Consider the following 19,553-nt stretch of genomic DNA (forward strand, 5'->3'; position numbering starts at 1 on the left):
CAAACCATCCATTCTCTTGCTTTTCCAGATGCATCCCTTCCATCTCATCTCTAGTGTGGCTCTCCGGAGCCAAGCATGGAGTTACATATTTGACAGAGCAACATGAATGTTTACCAGGCATCTCAAAGTTAACACTGAAAACAAAGCGATTAATTTTCTACCACCCTTATTCCACAAATCTGCTCCTCTTGCAGTATTTCCCATCTATTCACTTGCTCACACCCAAAACCTGAGAATCATCCTTTGCACCTCACTCACTCAGTAACCACACTGGATTCACCACAAGTTCAGCTTTATCTTCAAATTCATCTCAAATCGGTCCATTTCTCTCCATAGTAACTGTCCCTACACCCGTCTAGACTGCTGTCATCTCTAGTCTGGAATCCTTCTGGAACAGCCCTGCAACTGGCCTTTCCATTTCCACTGTGGTCTTCCTTCAATCCGTTCTCCACAGATCAAGTCACTTGTTTAGAACCCTTAATAGTTTCCCACTGCATTTAGGATAATATCAAAATTCCTCATCATGACTCAGGGATCTCTGTGACGGAGCTCCAGCCCACCTCCTCCGTCATGTCTCTTGTTGCTCTGCTATAAAATCTCCTTGGTGCGTAATTTCTCTCAGTATGTCATTAAGGACATATCGATAAACTAAATGCTCAGGATTTTCCTTAAATATGGAAGCATCTCACATCCTGGATATGTCACTGGACGTACAACTTGGAAAAGCAAAGCAGCTAAAAATGTTCTTCTAAGTATGTCTCTGGAGGAAGCCTCATTTCCTTATAATCATTAAATAGAAATATATTATTTCAGTAGAGAGTAGCACCAACATAGTAGCTGGTACACAGCAAATACTTAATAGTTGTTAAATGAATAAATGATTTGAACGGATGCTAGAGAAAGAGAAAAGGCGCTACTGTATTGAGAGAGATCCAGAGACAGAGGAGTCCTGAACTGTCTGTTGTATCTGAGTAGCTGGAGAAAACTGCCAGCTGGGGACAGAGCTGTAAATGAGATCTTGGTGACTTCTGTAAGCACAGGTTTCTGTTAGTGATTTTATCTGGTAGAGGCTCCCTCTGATGTAACCTGAAGAACAGAAAAGTTACTAGAAAGGGGTCCGTGGTTGAAGAACAGGCTAGATATGTACCCAACAGTCATTGTCTAAAGCTCTGTCAGGTGGGCTGGGATAACGTAACATAATGCAACATGAGAGTCTAGGTATTCTGTCCTCAACTCAGTTCAGGATGGTCAAAATTTCTGCATAGAAAGGAGTAACTAAAACCTCACAAACTAAAATTTTATGATTTTATGCAATATTTCAAAGCAAATCTAGGAATGTACAGACTATGATTACAAGTATCTATAAACAGTTATACATGTAAGTAATGGGTAAACAAAAGGTCTTTGTCGGGGTGGGGATTTCCCCTCTAAAGCTTTCCTTACTGTTGCTTTGCTCAATGGTAACACCTCCCACCCACCCAAATCACGTTTCACTCATCCTAAGGCTCCATTTCAGTCTGTATGATTCTAGATCTAATGCAAGCTATTTTTCATTATTTCAAAGTTGTTTAATTTTATAGTCCATGGGGACTTAAAATGTCAGTTCACAATAATTCAAACACTGGTTTTTCCTCCTCTAATCTATTATTTTGTTTGGTAAACTAGAGTTTCTCAACTCCAATCTGCCTTAGAGTTATCTGGAGGCACCTTATGAGAACGTAGATATCCGAGTTCTTGCCTCAAAGATTCCAATTCAAAAGGCCTGAGGTAGCAGAAATTTAGTTTCAAATTTCCTGCATGATTCTGATGTGTCAGCTGGCTTGGAAAGGATAATGCTAAATGACAACACCCAGTGAATTTACAAAAAAAGAACTCCCAGACAGCTGGAAACACCCATGGAGAACCAAACACATACACATCACCCTACAAAGGACACTGGCTTTGTATTACAATTAACGATTATTTCCCCTTGTATGAATTCTGCAATTCATTTCAAAAGCCCTTTCACATCCTTCTGTAAAGCACCTCATCTTTCTGGCCTCACTTTGCTTTTTTGCAAAAATGAGGATGTTGAACTACATTACTGTTTTCAGCCAAAAAAATTAATGCATGTCTCATAAATAGTAGGTACTCAATAAATGTTTGTAGAAAGAATGAATGCACGGCTTCCTCACAAAAACCACATAAAGTATATCGGGGTGGAATTAACAGGTTTTGGAAAAGTAATCTTCTACCTAGTAACCTGAGACTCAGAGAAGTCAAGTAACAAAGTTAGTAAATTGGGGCTAAGACTAAATTTTCTGACTCCTCATTTGGTGATCTTTTGCTCAGCATTCTTGCGGAAGTCTTCCGACTGGACTGTGTTGGGTGAAGGACGGTCCACCTGCTGTGTTCTGTATTCACACGACTACCGATGAATGACAAACTGCTGTGCGTGTATAATGGTGTGTAAGTTGTTACCTTCTTTAACCTCTGTCTACAGGAGAGGCAGTAATTCCAGAGGTCGGATATACATGTCTACAGGTAATAAATCTGTGTGAGTTATAGCTGTATCCTCGCAGATTTACAACTATAAGTTTTAATTCATCTCTGGCAACACATTTACATAAGTTACAGCAACATAGTAACAATGCCATATGCTGGATGTTCACCCAGAGAAACTCAAGAGGCTTCCGGGAGCTGGCTTTCTGACTGCTACGAAGGGCCGCTCTCAGCACGTATGAGAAAGCAGCATTGAACTTGGTGTGGCGGGCATTCCATAGACATTCTCCTACTCCTGACAGTCCTTTGAGAGGAAACTATGTTTTCAATGCCTTTCACTGCAGTAACGAATAATCTGGATTAAGATGTAACTTTAGAGCACAGCATAATTACTTAAGCAGTTAAAAGGAATAAATGCAAATTATTTGTAAGCACCTACTCTGTCTTCAAGTGCGGCTGCTTAACAGCTCCTTCTGAAGCAGAGGCACAAGGCCAGTGAAACAGGGCCGGGAGAGGGACAGTGTGAGGTCACCAAGGGCAATCCTCTCCCACTAGTGCAAGGAAGAGGGGTGGCTGTTGGCCTTGGACGAGACATGGGAAGCGAAAAGAGGCAGATCACCTGAGGCTTCTCATGCACTTTCCCATTCCAACTCACTCTTTCTGTACCAAAAAAGGGAAAGCTGATTCTTTTAAAGCAATTTACTACTGGTCGTCTTTGTTTTAACAGATTTCCAGATTTTTGTTCTCAGACCAAAACAAAAGGCACTTTCAAATTCAGGAACTCAAAACTGGATTGTCCTAGAAAGACGACTATCAATCCACCCCCCACTACCATTTGCTGAGCACTGAGAATGCCACAGTCAGGAAACTCTATGTTAGCTCAACGAATCTTGAAGAGAGCCTAGAATTATGCCCATTTTACAGGAGAGGAAAGTCAGGGCTAGTAACTGTTCAAAGTTGCAAAGACAGTAGGTAGAAGTGTTGTGTCCCCAAACCCAGATCTGCTCCAAAGCCTCTGCCATCAACCTACTCTCCTATTTATCACATCTTACGACACTCCAGGGGCAATGTCACCAAATTCCCCCGGGGCGGCAATGTTGGTTGGCTTCCTCTGGCCAGTCTAGGGAAGGTGACAACTTTCTCTCTCAGGAGTGACCTTCAATTAGTCAGTCATGATAATCCCATTCTCTTTGCCAGCAACCAGTTTAAAAAATGGGTATGTGGTACAATTTTGGTCAACTGAGACATGGGGACAGGCTTTCTTAGAGGGTCTATTTGCTTTGAAAACTTCTCCTTTCTGTCACTGGATGGTATCTTATGCACAGGTCACTGGCTCTGTGGCAGCATCCTATATCCTGAGGTGGTCCAGCCTAGGAGATCAACGCATTGAATATAGTGAAAGAGAGGGGAAAACTGGGGTCCTTCACGATAACGCTGAGCTGGCCCCTTCACCAGTTACCTGAAGATGTTTTATTATGTGAAATAATAAATTCTTTAACGGAAAGTCTCTTCTGCGGCTTCTATTACTTTGTAGATGAAATACCCTAAGGATTAAGTCTTTCCCATAATTCCACAGTACTTTTATTTTTAAAACGCCCCTCAATGCCTAAACTAAATCTTTCCTTTTACATGACTGTCTTCCCTATTTCATACCTAGCCCATCCTTTTTTTTTTTCTTTTTATTTGTTTCAGAAAATCTTGCTTTTACTGTTTCATTACGGTATCAATTACTATTTTAATTTAGTACATGTATTTAAAATGCTTTATTTTAAGGTGTATCATAATCTACCTGCTCTGTATCATGCTTCTGGCTCCTTGTCTTCACTCAGCCACCACGGACACCATTCAAGCCCTGATCAACTGGGTCCTGGATTGTTACCAAAGCCTCAAAGAGCAAACCTTCTTCTCATCCTCTGCAGTCCTGTCCTTCCCAAACGGAATCTCTGATCCTGTGGCTCCCCTGCTAAAACCTCTTCAAATGGTTGCTCTGAATATACTACCATGCATTCAGTGCAGTACTGATTTGTGCACTCTCAAAACTTTAAAAATCAGTCACTAGCATTTAAAAATTGGGAGGACTTAAATAAAAACCCAGATTTTCAGCTTATCTTGAAGAATCACAAGATCAGGTCCACATGGCGCCAGCGGAGAGGATCTGAGACACCGCTGATCCCGTTTCACGGAGCACGTGCTCTCCAGTCTGCCAGAGCCCCCCCGCCCCCAATCCCAGTTCTATCCCCGACACTCAAGTAACAATACCAGCTGGCATTTCATTAAAGGTTTACATTGCTGTTTTACTGAGAGTAGTGCTATAAAGAAGGACAAATGTTTCTTGGATGGCGCTATCAAAAATGGGAAAATGAAAGATGAAACAAGAGGGCTTACCTTGTTTTACCAAGTTATGCTACTTGCTGGTCGCCAGGGGCATCTGAGTTTGCCACTGCTGACCCATGAGACTCCGCACTATGAAGCTGTCTATCCAGGAAAGGCTTCCTACAGTCCGCCCCCACCCCAACCATTAGGCTTTCTCTCCTCCTCCAGCACACTGCCGTCCTCCTCTGAGAGCTCTGCTCCCCGTGCAGCAAAACCCTCCCCGTCCCCGGAATGCGCTCTAAGCTAAGCAATGTCTCTAAGCTTTTGTTGGTGCTTCATCCTCTCTCTGCAAAGTTTTCTTCCTCCACGTGTGCCCACGGAACACCAACTCAAGACTCGGCTCAAACATCACCTTCCTCACTGATCTCTTCCTGTTCTTGTCTCCCGTCTCCATGGGGGTCACCCTTTCCTTCTTTGTGACATGCCACATTCTACTGCAGCCCTGAAACGCTGCATTGCCCTTATTTGTTTCATCTCTGTCATCCCTACCAGGTTGCAGACACCTCGATCATATGAGCCGTCACTTCCTTCTGCATTTCCTAATGCCATGTAAATACTTCCAGGCACCATGCATTGAAGGTATTAGAATCTCGCTGACGGACTTCTATTTTTACTGATTCTTGGGATTATAACACTCTCTACTCAGATGTCCTGACCGACGCCCAACACATGAGAGACGCCAGTGGTTAACGAGCCCACTTGCTGCTGCCACCACCACTTAAGCTCTGTGATCTGGAGCCAGCCAAAGTTATGCTAGTTCTGTGCGTCGATGTAAACATGCAGTTAAATTAAATACCATATAAAATTATAAAATAAGAGTGGGAAGCCTGCTTAAGAAAGATACAGACATACACACTCTCATGAAATTAGGTGGAAGTGGGACAACCAAAAACGGCAGGCAAAAGCATAAACTCCCAGGACAATACTCTGCGACTGCTTTCTGAGTGTCTTCAACTTCTCAATCTACTTAAAGAAACAGAAGCTGGTGTGGTTTAGACAGAACAATGTTCTAGATTTATAATCAATGGACCAACTATAGAAATAAAAGGCCTTGGTCTCACATCAAAAGGGATGGAAAATAAATTTTTTATAGGATTTAAATTAGAATGACATGTGTAAGATAAATGTCATTTTACAAGATTCCACACTTGAGCAATACTTTGACTAACCGAGTGACTTCTGGGGCTGACTGTGCTACGTGTGAGGGCTTTCGTGTGACCTGTGGATCTGCCCCCTCCCCCGCCAGACGTAAGCTCCGTCACGAGCTCTATTTGAGACAGGAGCTGCTGAATTTTGACAAGCTCCTTTGAATCACTATCAGCATTTCTTTAGAATCTATCATGAACTACAGATTTGTGTCCTTATTATCCATGGTTTAGAGCACTTACATTCATATTTACAAGGCCCTGAATCCAGAATGCATTCAATGTGCTGCGATCCCTCTGCCTAGCATTTTACAATTTTGTGGACTTATCTATCCACATTTATATTTTCATTTTTTATGTGTTGATAGGAAAGAAAGAATGGCTAGGAAGGAAACTGAATGGCACTGAGAAATGTAGATAAAATATGAATTTTGAGAATCAAAATAAATTTTAGTCTACCTAATGCTTTTGCAAGAATGCTGAAAAGCTTGTCATAACTGTTGGGTTTGCAAACAAACACTCTGCCTCATGTATTCACAATTACAGATAATATTACCAAGAATTTAATTTTCCTTCTTGGTGTAGAAATCTTAAATATTGCCATTTGAAGTACAGCATGGCTCTAAGAAGTTCTCACTGAGTGATGGGGCAAAGAGACAACAGAAAGATACTCCTCTACACAGACTGTTAAAAAAATTCTTAAAGAATTTTTAAGCTTTCAGGATAAATGATGGTCTAATTTCAAGCACTGTTCCAGATATCTGTTTCTCTTCCTAGAGGTTCTTCTCTAAATAGCATTTCACTTTTAAAACGGGAGGCTCGTTGGGTAATTCTTCAACACAGCATCAGGGAGCCATTGTCTTCTCCAACCATTCATCTTATTAGCACCCCTGATGCCAAATTTCTGGTTGTTGCTCCTGAACATCAGGGGAAACACCTGCCATAAAACCAGCTGCGGAAAAGAACAGGAAGAAAATACCTAAAATGTCAGCCTGACTAAGGACTGTAGTCAATTCTCACTGCAATTTCTGCAATCACCACATAAGTGCCCTTGATGGACACGCGTGATGGACTTCTGCTCAGTGAAAACTGCGCCCGGAGCGTCAAAACTTCACCTTAAAGAAACATGAATCCTACTGTCCACCAGATCCCTAAGGTCCACGGCTCCCTGTAACTAGAGGTAAAATCTCTGTTACTTTTAGAGAGAAGAACACGCTGTATTTCAAACTTCTATTCATTTAGGTGTGCTTGCTGACGTGACTGTTGCACCTGACATATTAGCTATCTTTGGATACATAGCCTTAGAGGGCTCGCCAGAATGCGATGTGTGATAGAAAATTAGGCTGGCTCATTTTCATCTGAATGCTTTATGTTCTACGCTAAAAACATTTTCATCTCTTGCCAAGCCCCCGTTTTTCCTAAAAATATTATTTACAGGAAATGCCAGCAGTCAGTATTTCTTTACACTATGCTAACACCATGTAAACTTTATTTATAAAATCTATGTTACTGACTTAGCGTTCGGTAAGTCACAGAGAAGAGGTGTCTCTCCACTTATCTATTGGAATGGCTTTTTCACATATGAGCTGTGCAATTCCCAGGGTAATGCGAATTTCCAAACTGCTACAACATGACCTGCTCACATGCAAAGGGGAAACATCTCTCAGGTTTTGATCCGCATGCTTCCACTCCAATTCCTGTCCCTCTGGGCTCTGCACGTGCCGTGCCCTCTGCCTGGAATCTGTCCCCACCCTTGCCCTTCTCGCCTAACTCGGAACTGTTAATGGCTCAGTTCAGATGTCGTCTCCTGCAGGGAGCCCTTCCAGACCTTTCTCTCCAGACTCCTAAACAAACCTGGGCTCGCGATCCCCTCGCGTTCTCCCGCAGATATCCAGACCGCCCTGCTGGAAGGGACCATCACAGTGTTTCAACTCCAGGTTTCTGCCTGCCTTCTAGACCAGATTATAAACTCCTTGAGGGGTTTTATAAGGAACAATTCATATTTATTTTTTTAATCTCTTGCACATAATATAATGTCTGACACAGAGTAGAACTATCAGAAAATTAATTTTTTTGTAAATAAAATAAATGATAACCTATGAATAAATGAACAAACAGTCTGTTGTCCCAGATGAAAAATACAGGAGGCAAAACAGACCAACTGTGGAGTTTTCTTCTTTTTTTTTTTAAATGAGAATAACTGCCATTCAAGAGTCATTCATAGGATTCAAGTGATTCATAGGAATACTGGGGAGAGTATGAAGAAATTAATGCCCATAAACCGTGGGAAAGTAGTTTTAAAGCATTCTGGTGATCAAATGTGCAAGTCTTTTGACCTTGCACTGTGTATCCAGGAATTTACCCTAAGAAAACCAGATAGGCATAAAAAGTTATCTTAATAAGGCTATTCAATGTGGCACTATTTAGAATGGTGAGAAATTGGCAAGGGGGAGCTTAAATGTTAATGGATAGAGGATTGGTTAATGAATTCTCCTACACCTGTGTATTGGAATATTATGCAGTCATTCCAACAGATTAAAATAGCCCTTCAAACTTAATATGTCCAGACCTAAGTCCTGACCTTCACCCCACACCTCGCCTGCTTTTGTCTCTGTCATTAATGGCACCATAATCCACCTAGCTGTTCAAGACTCAAACCTGTGAGTCACCTCTGAACTCCTCCTTTTTCTCACCACTGCTTCCCTCTTAATTTCTGCCACCTTGCGCCCTACATTTGAACAATCATCAAGACCTTCTGGCTCTACTTCCAAAGAATTACCTTTCTCCACATTTCTCCATCTCTGTTGCAACCACCTTAGTCCCAGCTCAGCAGCCATTAATCTTTGAAAATCAAAATAGATCAAACAAATTCCTGTGTTTAGAATCTGTCCTACAGAGAGAAAAGCACCAATGTATAACGATGTTTATTGCAGCCTTGTTTGTATGAGCAAAAAGCTGGACTAAATTTGAATAGTTCATCAACAGAATAATAATTTTATAAAATGCTTCATATTTTATAAAGCACACGTTACATCGATGGTGTGTGCTAGACTTAGCTATGATGGACTATTAAGACTTTTTTTAATGTTTCAGAGTAGTGTGACTCCTGTGATTCCAATGTTGTAAAATAAAGAACAAAAAGCCTTCCAAAACAAAAGACGCAAAAAATAATTTTTAAAAACATATAAGCTCCCTGCTTAAAATTCTATAGTGGCATCCTCCATCACACTGAAATAAAATCTAAGATCCCCAGCCTGGCCTTCGTGGTCAGATCCCAGCTTCCTATCCAATCCCATCTTAAATCGATCTTCCACTTGCTCACGAAATGACTGTCCTTTACAGCTGCCTTTTTCTGTTCCCCAAACTCTGCAATGTTGTTCCCACCTTCATCCTTGTACTCACGGCTCCTTGTGCTTATGCTGCTCTTCTAGATGGTCACCCGGTATGAGGTTAAATCTACCCCCCTCAGCGTGCTCACCCCCGAGCATCTAATCTAAAGCAGGTACCCAGTCATCCCTTTGTATTTGCTACCTGATGGTATTTTCTTTACTTTCTTGTTTGTCTCCTCTCACTGAATAGAAGCCCCCTGAGGGCAGGGGCCATACCTGTGTCATTTACAGCCAACAGCAGGCACTCATTATTACTTGCTATTATTGAATGAGATATATAGAGTCACAGGGAAGGTGACTTGTTAGGTAAAAATAAAAACAGGCTGCAGAAAACTATTCTATTATTGGGGAGGAGGGAGGGAATAATATTACTTGTATATCACAGAAACAAGACTCAAACAGCTAAACAGAAATTAACTCTGAGGGACAGCTTACAGTGGACTTTAACTTTCAACTTTATTTTGTTATTGCTGGAGGTTATTTTTTAATGAGCATGAGTTACATTTATAATCTGAAGAAGCAATCAATACATTTCATCCATTTTCCAGAGAAAAAGGAAGGCTGACTTTCACTTCACCAGCTTTTCCCCCATTCTCATGTAAATGCTAATCATTCCAGCATTATATCTAGACTTCTCATGGGAGGGGGGCATGGAAATTACACAAATTACCCAATTTTGACTGGTCAGGTATTAGTAGGTCATTACTGGCAATAAAAACAAAATAATTGTTACAGGAAGCTTCACATTGATGGGAAAAAAAAAAAAGGAAGAAAGGAAGAAACTGAGTTGGGCATTGGCCACAGTTGACCAGATTCAGAGATGAAGAACGAAAAAGTTTTAAACCAACCCCAAACCTAATAAAAATCAGACAACAACAATCTTTAAGAGCCTAACTACAGTTTTCTTTTGAGTTATAAAGGCAGCCACCTAAGCAGCATAAAAATGCTTGTATATATAAAGAGGTAAGTTTGTAAATAAATTAAACTGAATTTCAATAGAGATAAGGATAAAGGGCTTAATAATAAAAGAGAGAATGAGAAATTCACAACTGTGCCTGTTGAAAGCAAGAGACACCACAAAGAAAATTATGCTGCCTAACAAATGGGAACTTGAATATAACACCCATAAGATGTCTGAGTCACTGACCTAATCTTTTATGTCTTAAAAAGGATGCTGAAGAAAACAGATACGGAAAATTACACAGTCACAAAATCCTTTAAAAAACCCCAAACCCCAGTGGTGGTTAATTAATGTGATGTTAAATATATGCAAACAGAAGGGTACTGAAACAGATATGCTGGCACTTGAGAACACCAATATTTAAAAACCATTACTTTACTCAGAAAGATTCTAATATAGCAGTAACACTGAAAGTAATATTTCCAATGATTTCAAAAAAAATCACTAAAAATATATTATAGGACAACAGATTCACGCTGTGGAAAAATCAGGATAGACAAAAGAATAACTATTAAACATGGAGGTTGAGGACAGGTCAGTATGCGTAATCTTAGCGTCGCTAATTACTTGGTTTGGTATTCTATTCATTCTATTTGTAAGATTAGTCAAATGATTCTGGAATAAAGAGCAGGAAAAAAATCCTACGGAATAAACTGTTACTGACCTAGCTGGTATGAAGTCACATACATACTGCAGCAGGAGGGAAAAGACTGGACTTGACTGATTTCGTCTTATTTAACAACTGGCTAAAGAATAATTATGATGGCTAACGTTTCTTTAAGCACCTACCATTGGCTGACGTTTGCTTTATATATAAATATATTCTTTTAATCTTTACAACATGATACTAAGAGGGTTATTGTGTCCATTTTATTGATGAAAAAAACTAAAGCACAGAGAATTTAAGTACCTTGCTTAAGCCACAAAGCTAATAAGGACTGAGCCAGGATTTGAAACCAAGGCAGTCTGGCTCCAGAATCTGCTCTAATACTGCCTTCCCCAGTAAATAAGAGGAAATAAATAACTTGCTAATTGAATTTAATATTAAACTTGGTATATTACAAATACCATCAAAGAAATATCATTTACCTGAGTCAGAAATATGGATACAAGTAAAGAATTTGAGAGGGCTGCATAACTTACAAAGGGTATAAAGAATTCAAAGGATGGTCAAAACAAATTTCAATAGAATCGTTAATGAAAAAGGAGCCAATATTCATTATTTTGATGTGAATTATTCTCAGCATTTTTGTCCACCCGCAGTGCTTCATCTATGAGCATACAGTAACTTTATATATTTGGCCAAGGGGCCAAGAGACACCTTGCTAGCAGTGTGGCAAGACGAGCCTAGTGAAGTTTGAGTGTATGGTTTCAGTCGCTCTGTCCAGGTGGAAGCTGGAAGGTGTCGGGTAGAGGGGGTACCACAGACCACTCATCTGATACAATGGTAAGAGAGAGAAGGACCATGGTAGCTACAGAAAGGATTATAAAATGCACTTTTTAAAGGAGCCAGAAATGTGAATTTACCATGAAGTTACTGAAAAGTTATACACATACACACATACATTTAATACATACATAATTTTTGTGCAGAGTTCTGATTTTGTTCGTAAATGGAAGTCCCCCAAATTATGTATGCTGTAGACACACTGCCCCGGAGCCTTAGTGAATGAAACAGATGCTCCCCACAAGGTAACAAGTCTAGTCCTCAGAGTTTACTTGGCAGTTGAAGACAAATAGGGACGAGGGAAAAGGAGACGGACAGGAAAGCAATGAGGCAGCCTTCCTCATTTTCCATATGCGCTTCGAGGTAGCTGTGCATTTTCCTGATTTCCTCATTAGTTTAGTTAGAAGTGCGGCAGGTGCCTATATAAAGCAACACGAGCGGACCAGTTGGCGAAGGCTTGTTGGCCGAAGAATGAAGCTGTCCCATGCTGGACAACAGAGGGAAAAATCAAGGTTTAAAGACTGGTGAAAATGGGTCTGGACAGATTAGCAAAGGAGCAGGGCAGAGGAGGTTCGGGAGATAAGGATAAAGTAAGTGGACAAAGTACCCTGTGGCCTCCCACCTTCCTCGTGGAGGTGCAGCTGAAGCGCAACGCATCCACCCCACATGGAGAAAGGAGTCTGTATGGCCAGAGGAGCTGAGCCTCCAGGCTCACTGCTTTTTAGAGCAGTAGGCTGTGTGAGCATTAGGGACACATGTCAGCATTCCAGAACCTACTTCGTGCCCTATAAGGGATTATAGCTGGACCTCAGTTGCCACAGTTTTACAACAATCAATCTTTGCTTCCATTTTTCCCTTCATTATCTGGCTGTGGGATGCCTGGTCATGGTCTACTACAGAAACATAGGTATATTTTCATGGCTCACAAAAGAGACATCCTCTATGCTGCTTCTGAAAATATCCTATTAACCTTTATAGAGAAACAACAATTTGATGAAGGGTGGATGACATGCCAAAATATAGCTATAGCCCAAATTACAAATATATTTTTGATGTAACTGAAGCATATTTTGTTTTCATTTACCATGCCATATTATATTTCATATTTTATTTTTTACTCCAAGGACTCAGGATGTTTTATTTGATCAACGTGAATGAATTTGATTGTACAACTACTATGTACCAGGTACTAGAAAATATGGGGCTCCAAAAATGACTTCTTTATGGAACTTACCTAAAATTTTCAATAATAAAGTTCTTTCACTAATTTAAGATTTGGATAAGACTTCGGCCATACTTTCTCCCTCTCATACATCACTGCCTTTTGGGCAGAACTATGTCAAAGAAAGAAGATAAGTGCCTAAATGTACCAAAGTGGATCAGACACCTTCAAGTAACGCAGTACAAACTTCATGAGGAAAACTAGCTAATATGAGCCCAAGGGAATCTTGCACAGAGCCGGCAGTGATTATCACAAAGAATGCGTTCACAAAGGACTGGAAAATCAGACAGAGGTAACATCAAGTTTGCCAAACCAAAGGCAAATACTACTAGAGGGAAGATTTTTCGCTGCTGATTTAACCAAACACATACTTGCAGCTCTAAGGATTCACGGAATCTAATCAGTCTGCGGATCAAGACCATTGTCTACCAACAAAATTTAAGCACTTCATGGGGAGTTATCTTTCTTTCCTTTAACTAGTAGCACTTTTTAATATCATCAAATATAGAGTCACTTCCAATTTCATGTGCGCACATGTGTGTGTAGAATATCATACAAGCAATTTACTTGTTTAAATCAGGATACAAATAATGCCCACCTATTTCAATTCACTGATCCATCTCTTAAGTCTTATTATGTTCACCCTCCCTCTCCCACCCCAACCTTGGCAAATTATTGCTCAAAGAACCAGATCATTTATCCTCTGGAAGTTCTCCTAGTCTGGATTTTGATGGCCATATCCCCATGATGTCCATCATATATTCCTCTGACTTCTGTGTTTATTGTGAATTACAGCTGGATTTGGAAGCTGGGTCAGATTCAGATTTGATGGTTTTGGCAAGACTGCTTCACAGGTGGTGGTGTGCTCTGCTATCAGTGGACACGTGATGTCCAACAGCCTCCTTTATGATAGAAGCAGTCACCAGGGTTCAGCACCTAGCTCTGTTACAGCTTGCAAAACGGTGAGATTCTGTCATTCGTTCTTTACGTATCAGCTGAAATCGTTTCACACAGAGAAACTGGACCTCACCAACTATTCGGTAACTCATTGGTATCTTTTTTTTTTTAATTAAGCAAAATCTGAGTCAGGTATATTCTTAAATTGCGAGCAGTTGCCAAGTATGGTTAGCCGCACATTGAGACTTTAACTATTGAACTACATCGAAGTTTCTGATTTCCATAATCAGTGGAGATTCAGCCCAACACCGCAGGCAAGAGCTGTCTTTAGAAAGGAAAGCTACCAATGGCCCACGAGCAGCTGCCCGACTTGTCCACCAAAGCTCTCCTGACTAAGGCGCGCAAAGTCCAAGCCCTGAGAATCTACAAACACTCTGATGTCTCAAGGTTTATCTTTAAAATTCCCCACAATCAATGCAATTCAACTGCAATGTAATGCATTTCCAAGTTTCTTTTAATATAGTAATAACCAGCGCTCACGGAATACTAACCACTTGCTAAGAATTTTACACAAACCATCTTACTTCTCAGGATAACAGGCACTATTTCCATCACCATTTTACAGTGAGGAAACTTCAGCTCAGGAAAGTTAAGGAACATTCCCAAGCTGATAAAATCAATTAGTGGTGGAGACAGGGTTCAAGCCACACAAGGCTCTATTTGTTCTTCTCCAATACGTTACACTATACCGCTTTAAGTCACTTTTCACTTAAATGAGTTAACTCTTCCTCCTCAGTTATCTAAGCCAGGGGTCAGTAAACTTCTTCTGTAAAGGGCCACATATTAAATATTATAGGCTTTGCGGACCATGTATGGTCTTTGCCGGCCACGACAACTCAGTTCTGCTGTTGTAGTTTGCCAGCAGCTATACACAATCCTTAAACGAATGATGTGGCTGTGGTCCAGTAAAATTTTATTTACTAAAACAGGTGGCAGGCAGATTTGGGCAATAGCCTGTGAACTCTCAATGTAAGTAAAATTCATGTGCCAGGCAGATAATGCATATTTATCTTGTGGTTTTGTATGACTGCCTATTCTAGTTTGGGAGGAACAGACAGAAAGAAAACTGATTGGGAAGGAAAAAAGAAGCCAATGCCAAAAGGTAAGGGAAAGAGATTTGACTTTTCTATTCTATTCTTTGCTAACCAACCTAACAATAAGGACAGGGACCCTATATGTTCCTCCCTCCGTTCCCTCAGCCAAGGGTTCTCCGCATCCGCTGGGACCAGGGACATTCTCTCAGCCTCTGGCATCCTAGACTGGCCACTGAAGGTCTTCCCACCTAACTGGAACCCTACCCCTAGAGTCCAGTGAAGTTACTAATCATCGCTTCTACATTTTTTATGTCATATCTCTATGTCTTTGCCCATGCTAGGAAAACTGTCCCACTCTGAAATGATTCCAGTAGATAATTCAAAAAATGCTTTATTGCATTCCTAGTTCAAAATTCCTAGTCCTTTGATTCACCTCTAAAATATCATTTTTAAACATGACAACTATACTTGTGAATTCTGTTTCAACTGTTGACTCACTTATTTCAAACACTAATACCATAAAAGAATTAAGAGAATCCCTTAAGAGCTCATTGTCGCTGGATATAACTGGTAACTGGCAAAAGCAGTTAAGATTGATTTTAGAGATTTAGCTTTGTTTTCATGCTCTGAATGATGAGAGGAAAGAGTAACCTTCACTTTCACACAGAACTGGAAGGTAAAGGTTACTCCACCACTTAATACGACCGATAATTTTGCATATCAAAACCAAGAAGCTGAGGAAGAAAAATACGGTGACACTGAAATGTCTAAATGTACTAAAATAATGTAGAGAAAATAAAATGAAATAGGAGTGGTATTATAAATGCTTGTTAAGAATTTAGTAAGTGCATCTCAAATACTTTTCTTAAAAAGAGTAAGATATTCAAATGATTCATGTGTTTTCCACGTTACTAAGATCTTCACCGAGACCACGCAGGAGGGAGAAACTGTTGGGAAATGTACACTCAGGACAGTTGGGTACTTTCTCGTTAGTTCTTCATTTCTCGCCTCTTTGGGTTACGTCGCCATGCTCACGCTGCCTCGCTCTCTGTTGGTGGCAACAGTGTCTTATCTGATAACAAAGAGTCCTTTCGATGATTTCCACACCTCAGTTTTAAAGAAGCATGAAAAGGTCCCCTTGCCCTTTTTTTTTTTTCTGTCTTTTTGTCTTTAGCTTATAGATGTTTGTGGTTTATTTCTCTCAAGTCTGCTAGTAATAATATACAGTTGATCCTTGAACAACACGGGCTTGAACTGCGTGGCTCCACTCGTACACAGATTTCAATTGTAAACACTACAGCGTTACAGGCCCGAGGTTGGCTGAATCCCCAGCTGCAGAACCAGGGATAAGGAGGAACCACGGACACAGAGGGCCAAGTTATATGTGGGTCCGTTTCCCCTGACCCCAGCATTGTTCAGGGCTCAACTATACTCCAATTTTTAAAAACTGTCTTACCAAAAGAAACTCTGAAATGCTGTCTGAAGAATCTGTCTCTCTTTGGAGAGAATGTTATATAGACAACTAATTTTTAAGGAAGTGTTCAGAGTAGTTTCATTGTTCAAAATGAGAGTTCAGAGTAAAGAAATATGGTCACCAAGCAGGAGCGAATGTCAAAACCCACCCCCAACACACAAACAAAATTCAGTAGTTACAACAGTGTGGCAAATGGTGCGTCCTCCATGCACACCCAGGAACTGCACAACGTACACTCACGCATGAGAGCCCCTGAGAAGGCCCGTGGAAAGAGACATTCAAACCATATTCCTTACACACATCTGACTCCTGAAACTTTTACCCCCTAATACCTGTTACCATCTCTTAGAACTATTTCATGGAAAGTAGCCAGAGACACTTTTGGAGAACTAATTAATAGTTTAATAAATTTAAGAGACAATTTAAAATTTTAGCTACATCCCAATGTATTTCTTCATATTCCTTCCAGAAACTCTTAATACAGTTGAACATATCAATCTAATATAGTTGAATATAACTCTTAATATGATTGTACACATCAGCATTGATAAATGCTACAGGGAAAACCAGGAAGCTCTGGCTTGGAACTGTTTATCAGTGAACACTATAAACTCACCATGATCACGGCAAAGCCTGGCCCTGCTTTTGCCATTAACCAACAGTGTGATTCTGGGATAAAGAGATTTAAAATCTCAGAGCTTTGATTCACTTACATCTAAAGTGGGGCTAGTCTTTCTTCATCTATCAGATGGTACATTTGAGATTTCAGCTATCAAGATCAAGACCAAGAAGAATTTCCCATGAACAATAAAGGTTTTATAAAAACAGAGAGTTATAAAAGTATAAAAAGTAACACGTTATTTCAAATAGAGCCTTGGTTTCCTTTTTATAGAGCCACACTAACCGCCACTGTGATTTCTGCTTTTCTTGCAATCTTGAGTAAAATACTGTCTTATAATTGCTAAATATCTCATTTCACTTAGTCAGAAAATTAATTTTTTGTTTAGCCATTAATCATAATAATGTATCATCAATTTTTTTTTCAGAAAATACACAGCCTAAAGGAGAAAATCAGAAAACTTTGTTTAAAAGAAGAAAGATTTATCGCAAGGTGGTTCGTGAGCAGTAGCACCTTACTCTGGGCTCTGTTGCGAACCCATTCATGGCAGCCCTGCGTTCCCAGCGAATAAAGACAGCAGGGCTCTATATTCTTTGAGTCCTTCATTAAACTATTGATCCCTTTAGCATTATCCATAATGTTCCAGCAGCTCAGCACGTCAGCTGGTGAAGTGCTGGTCTCTCGCTCCTTTCAATAACTTCCACACTTTATGGAGAGGAAGTCACAGTGATTTATTTACCTGACATTTTCCAGTCCGGATGTCGTACAGGGCCACTGAACCATGGCGAGCTCCAACCGCTATTCTGTGATTCCGCTCATAATAGCTGACCATGTAGAACCTGGATTGAACATTTTAGCAACAACAAAAACAGAAAAAAAACAGGTGAGATGACCTGTACATCAAAGTGGGGAGCAATCCACTTCAAAGATTAAAGTCAGCTCTGATACATATATACTTAAATAAGTATATCCATAATTAATATATTGAGGTTTAAAACAAATCTCCATTGTAGTAATTCTTAAAATCAACTGAAAGAAAAATGATGCAGAATACCACTTAGGCCTGCTAATAATTATTTTCAGTAGAAAACAACTTCATAATTACAAACACCCTTGAATTTTGAAACAAGAAGTAAGGGTCAAATACAAAAGAAGCTTAAATATGAAAGCTCAGTTTTGCTACAGTGACTATCATGCAAATATTTCTATTTGAGCAGAACTGGAAAAGATGAAAAGGCTTACATACTCAATCTAATTTACGTTCTCGTGGTTTATTATAGTATTAAGGAATGAAAAATACTTTCTAGGAGGACAATCTTAAAAAAGCTACATAAATGTTACGCTTAAAAGTTCACATCAGTGATTTAGACGGTGGCTATCAGTAGCGTAAGGAAGCATCTTTGGTGATGTGGCATTGCATGAAAATAGGATTTAGGGGGGATGGTTTGCAGGTAGTAAAAGGCTGATTTATTTTTATTTGTTTATTTTTCTAGATTAATTTTCATGACTTGATTAAGTGTTTGAATTCCTGATCTGTGCTTCGACAAAATGATTGAAAGGCCATATGGCTAGAGCCTGAGAAGGCAGGAATAAAATCGAAGAGTAAATAAGGTGCGATTTTATATCCCCGGAGAGTTTTGCATGTGCCCCGCCCATTACCCAGCCCTGCTGTCCCAGGTGGACGAGGGCCTATTCCACGTCTTTCCGAGGCTGTCACATCGATTCTATTGCACGGCCCTTGCCTTTTTTTCTTTGATTTCCTACTCAATCTAAATTTTCTGTTACTATTTTTTAAAATATGGGAGTGGGAGGCAAAAACAGAAGACAGAGAAATATCGTCTCTCTAATGCTTTCTTGAGATTGACATAGAGTAAAAGCTGGTATGACAGGGGGGCCCATTTCTGACATTCTGGTAGGAGAGGCTGAGAGAGACTGAGACAAGATGTTGGAACGTAAGCATTTTGAAACCAGGGACAGTCTGACAAAGCCATTTTGGCATTAACAGGCATTATGACCTTCATGTATATTTTATAAATCTTGAATACAAGCTACTAAGTATTTAAGCTTTTTGTTTGATACTTCTTATCAAGTAATGGATTCAACAATACTTTTGTCCTATCCTGAGCCTCATCTGGTGAGGCTACTTTTTCCTCTTTAGTGGAAGACGAATGCTTCATTTTTAGTCCCTTTAGGATGTCCTGCTGGGCTTTGCTGTGCTCAGGGATGGGACGTTCTCTTTGTGCACAGGTTTGAGGGGAGGAAGGGTACCGGAGGCTCCTGACACGTACGAAGCTTCCCCACTATTAAGTGGTTAGTAAAAAATTCGTTTCTTAAGAGCTTTTCTTATCTAAATCATCACATTACTGTACCTCAATAGAGAAGGTAGGAATCAGCATGCAAGATTTAACGTTTTCATACTCGAAAATAAGAGAGATTTAGAAGAGTTTAAAA

The 19,553-nt window shown here is 40.1% G+C and overlaps 1 protein-coding gene across 4 annotated transcripts in view; it reads right to left on the bottom strand.

The window, feature by feature from the left end:
- The window catches only part of WDR7 (WD repeat domain 7), a 287,874-nt gene that overhangs the window by 44,003 nt on the left and 224,318 nt on the right, over positions 1-19,553 (bottom strand). For all 4 annotated transcript variants that reach the window (XM_072952162.1, XM_072952165.1, XM_072952163.1 and 1 more), the window contains one exon: positions 17,842-17,941. In XM_072952162.1, the coding sequence (XP_072808263.1) occupies positions 17,842-17,941 (100 nt within the window). The remainder of the gene's footprint in view (positions 1-17,841; positions 17,942-19,553) is intronic.

This window comes from Vicugna pacos, chromosome 30, assembly GCF_048564905.1.
Source record: "Vicugna pacos chromosome 30, VicPac4, whole genome shotgun sequence".
Lineage (NCBI taxonomy): Eukaryota > Metazoa > Chordata > Mammalia > Artiodactyla > Camelidae > Vicugna > Vicugna pacos.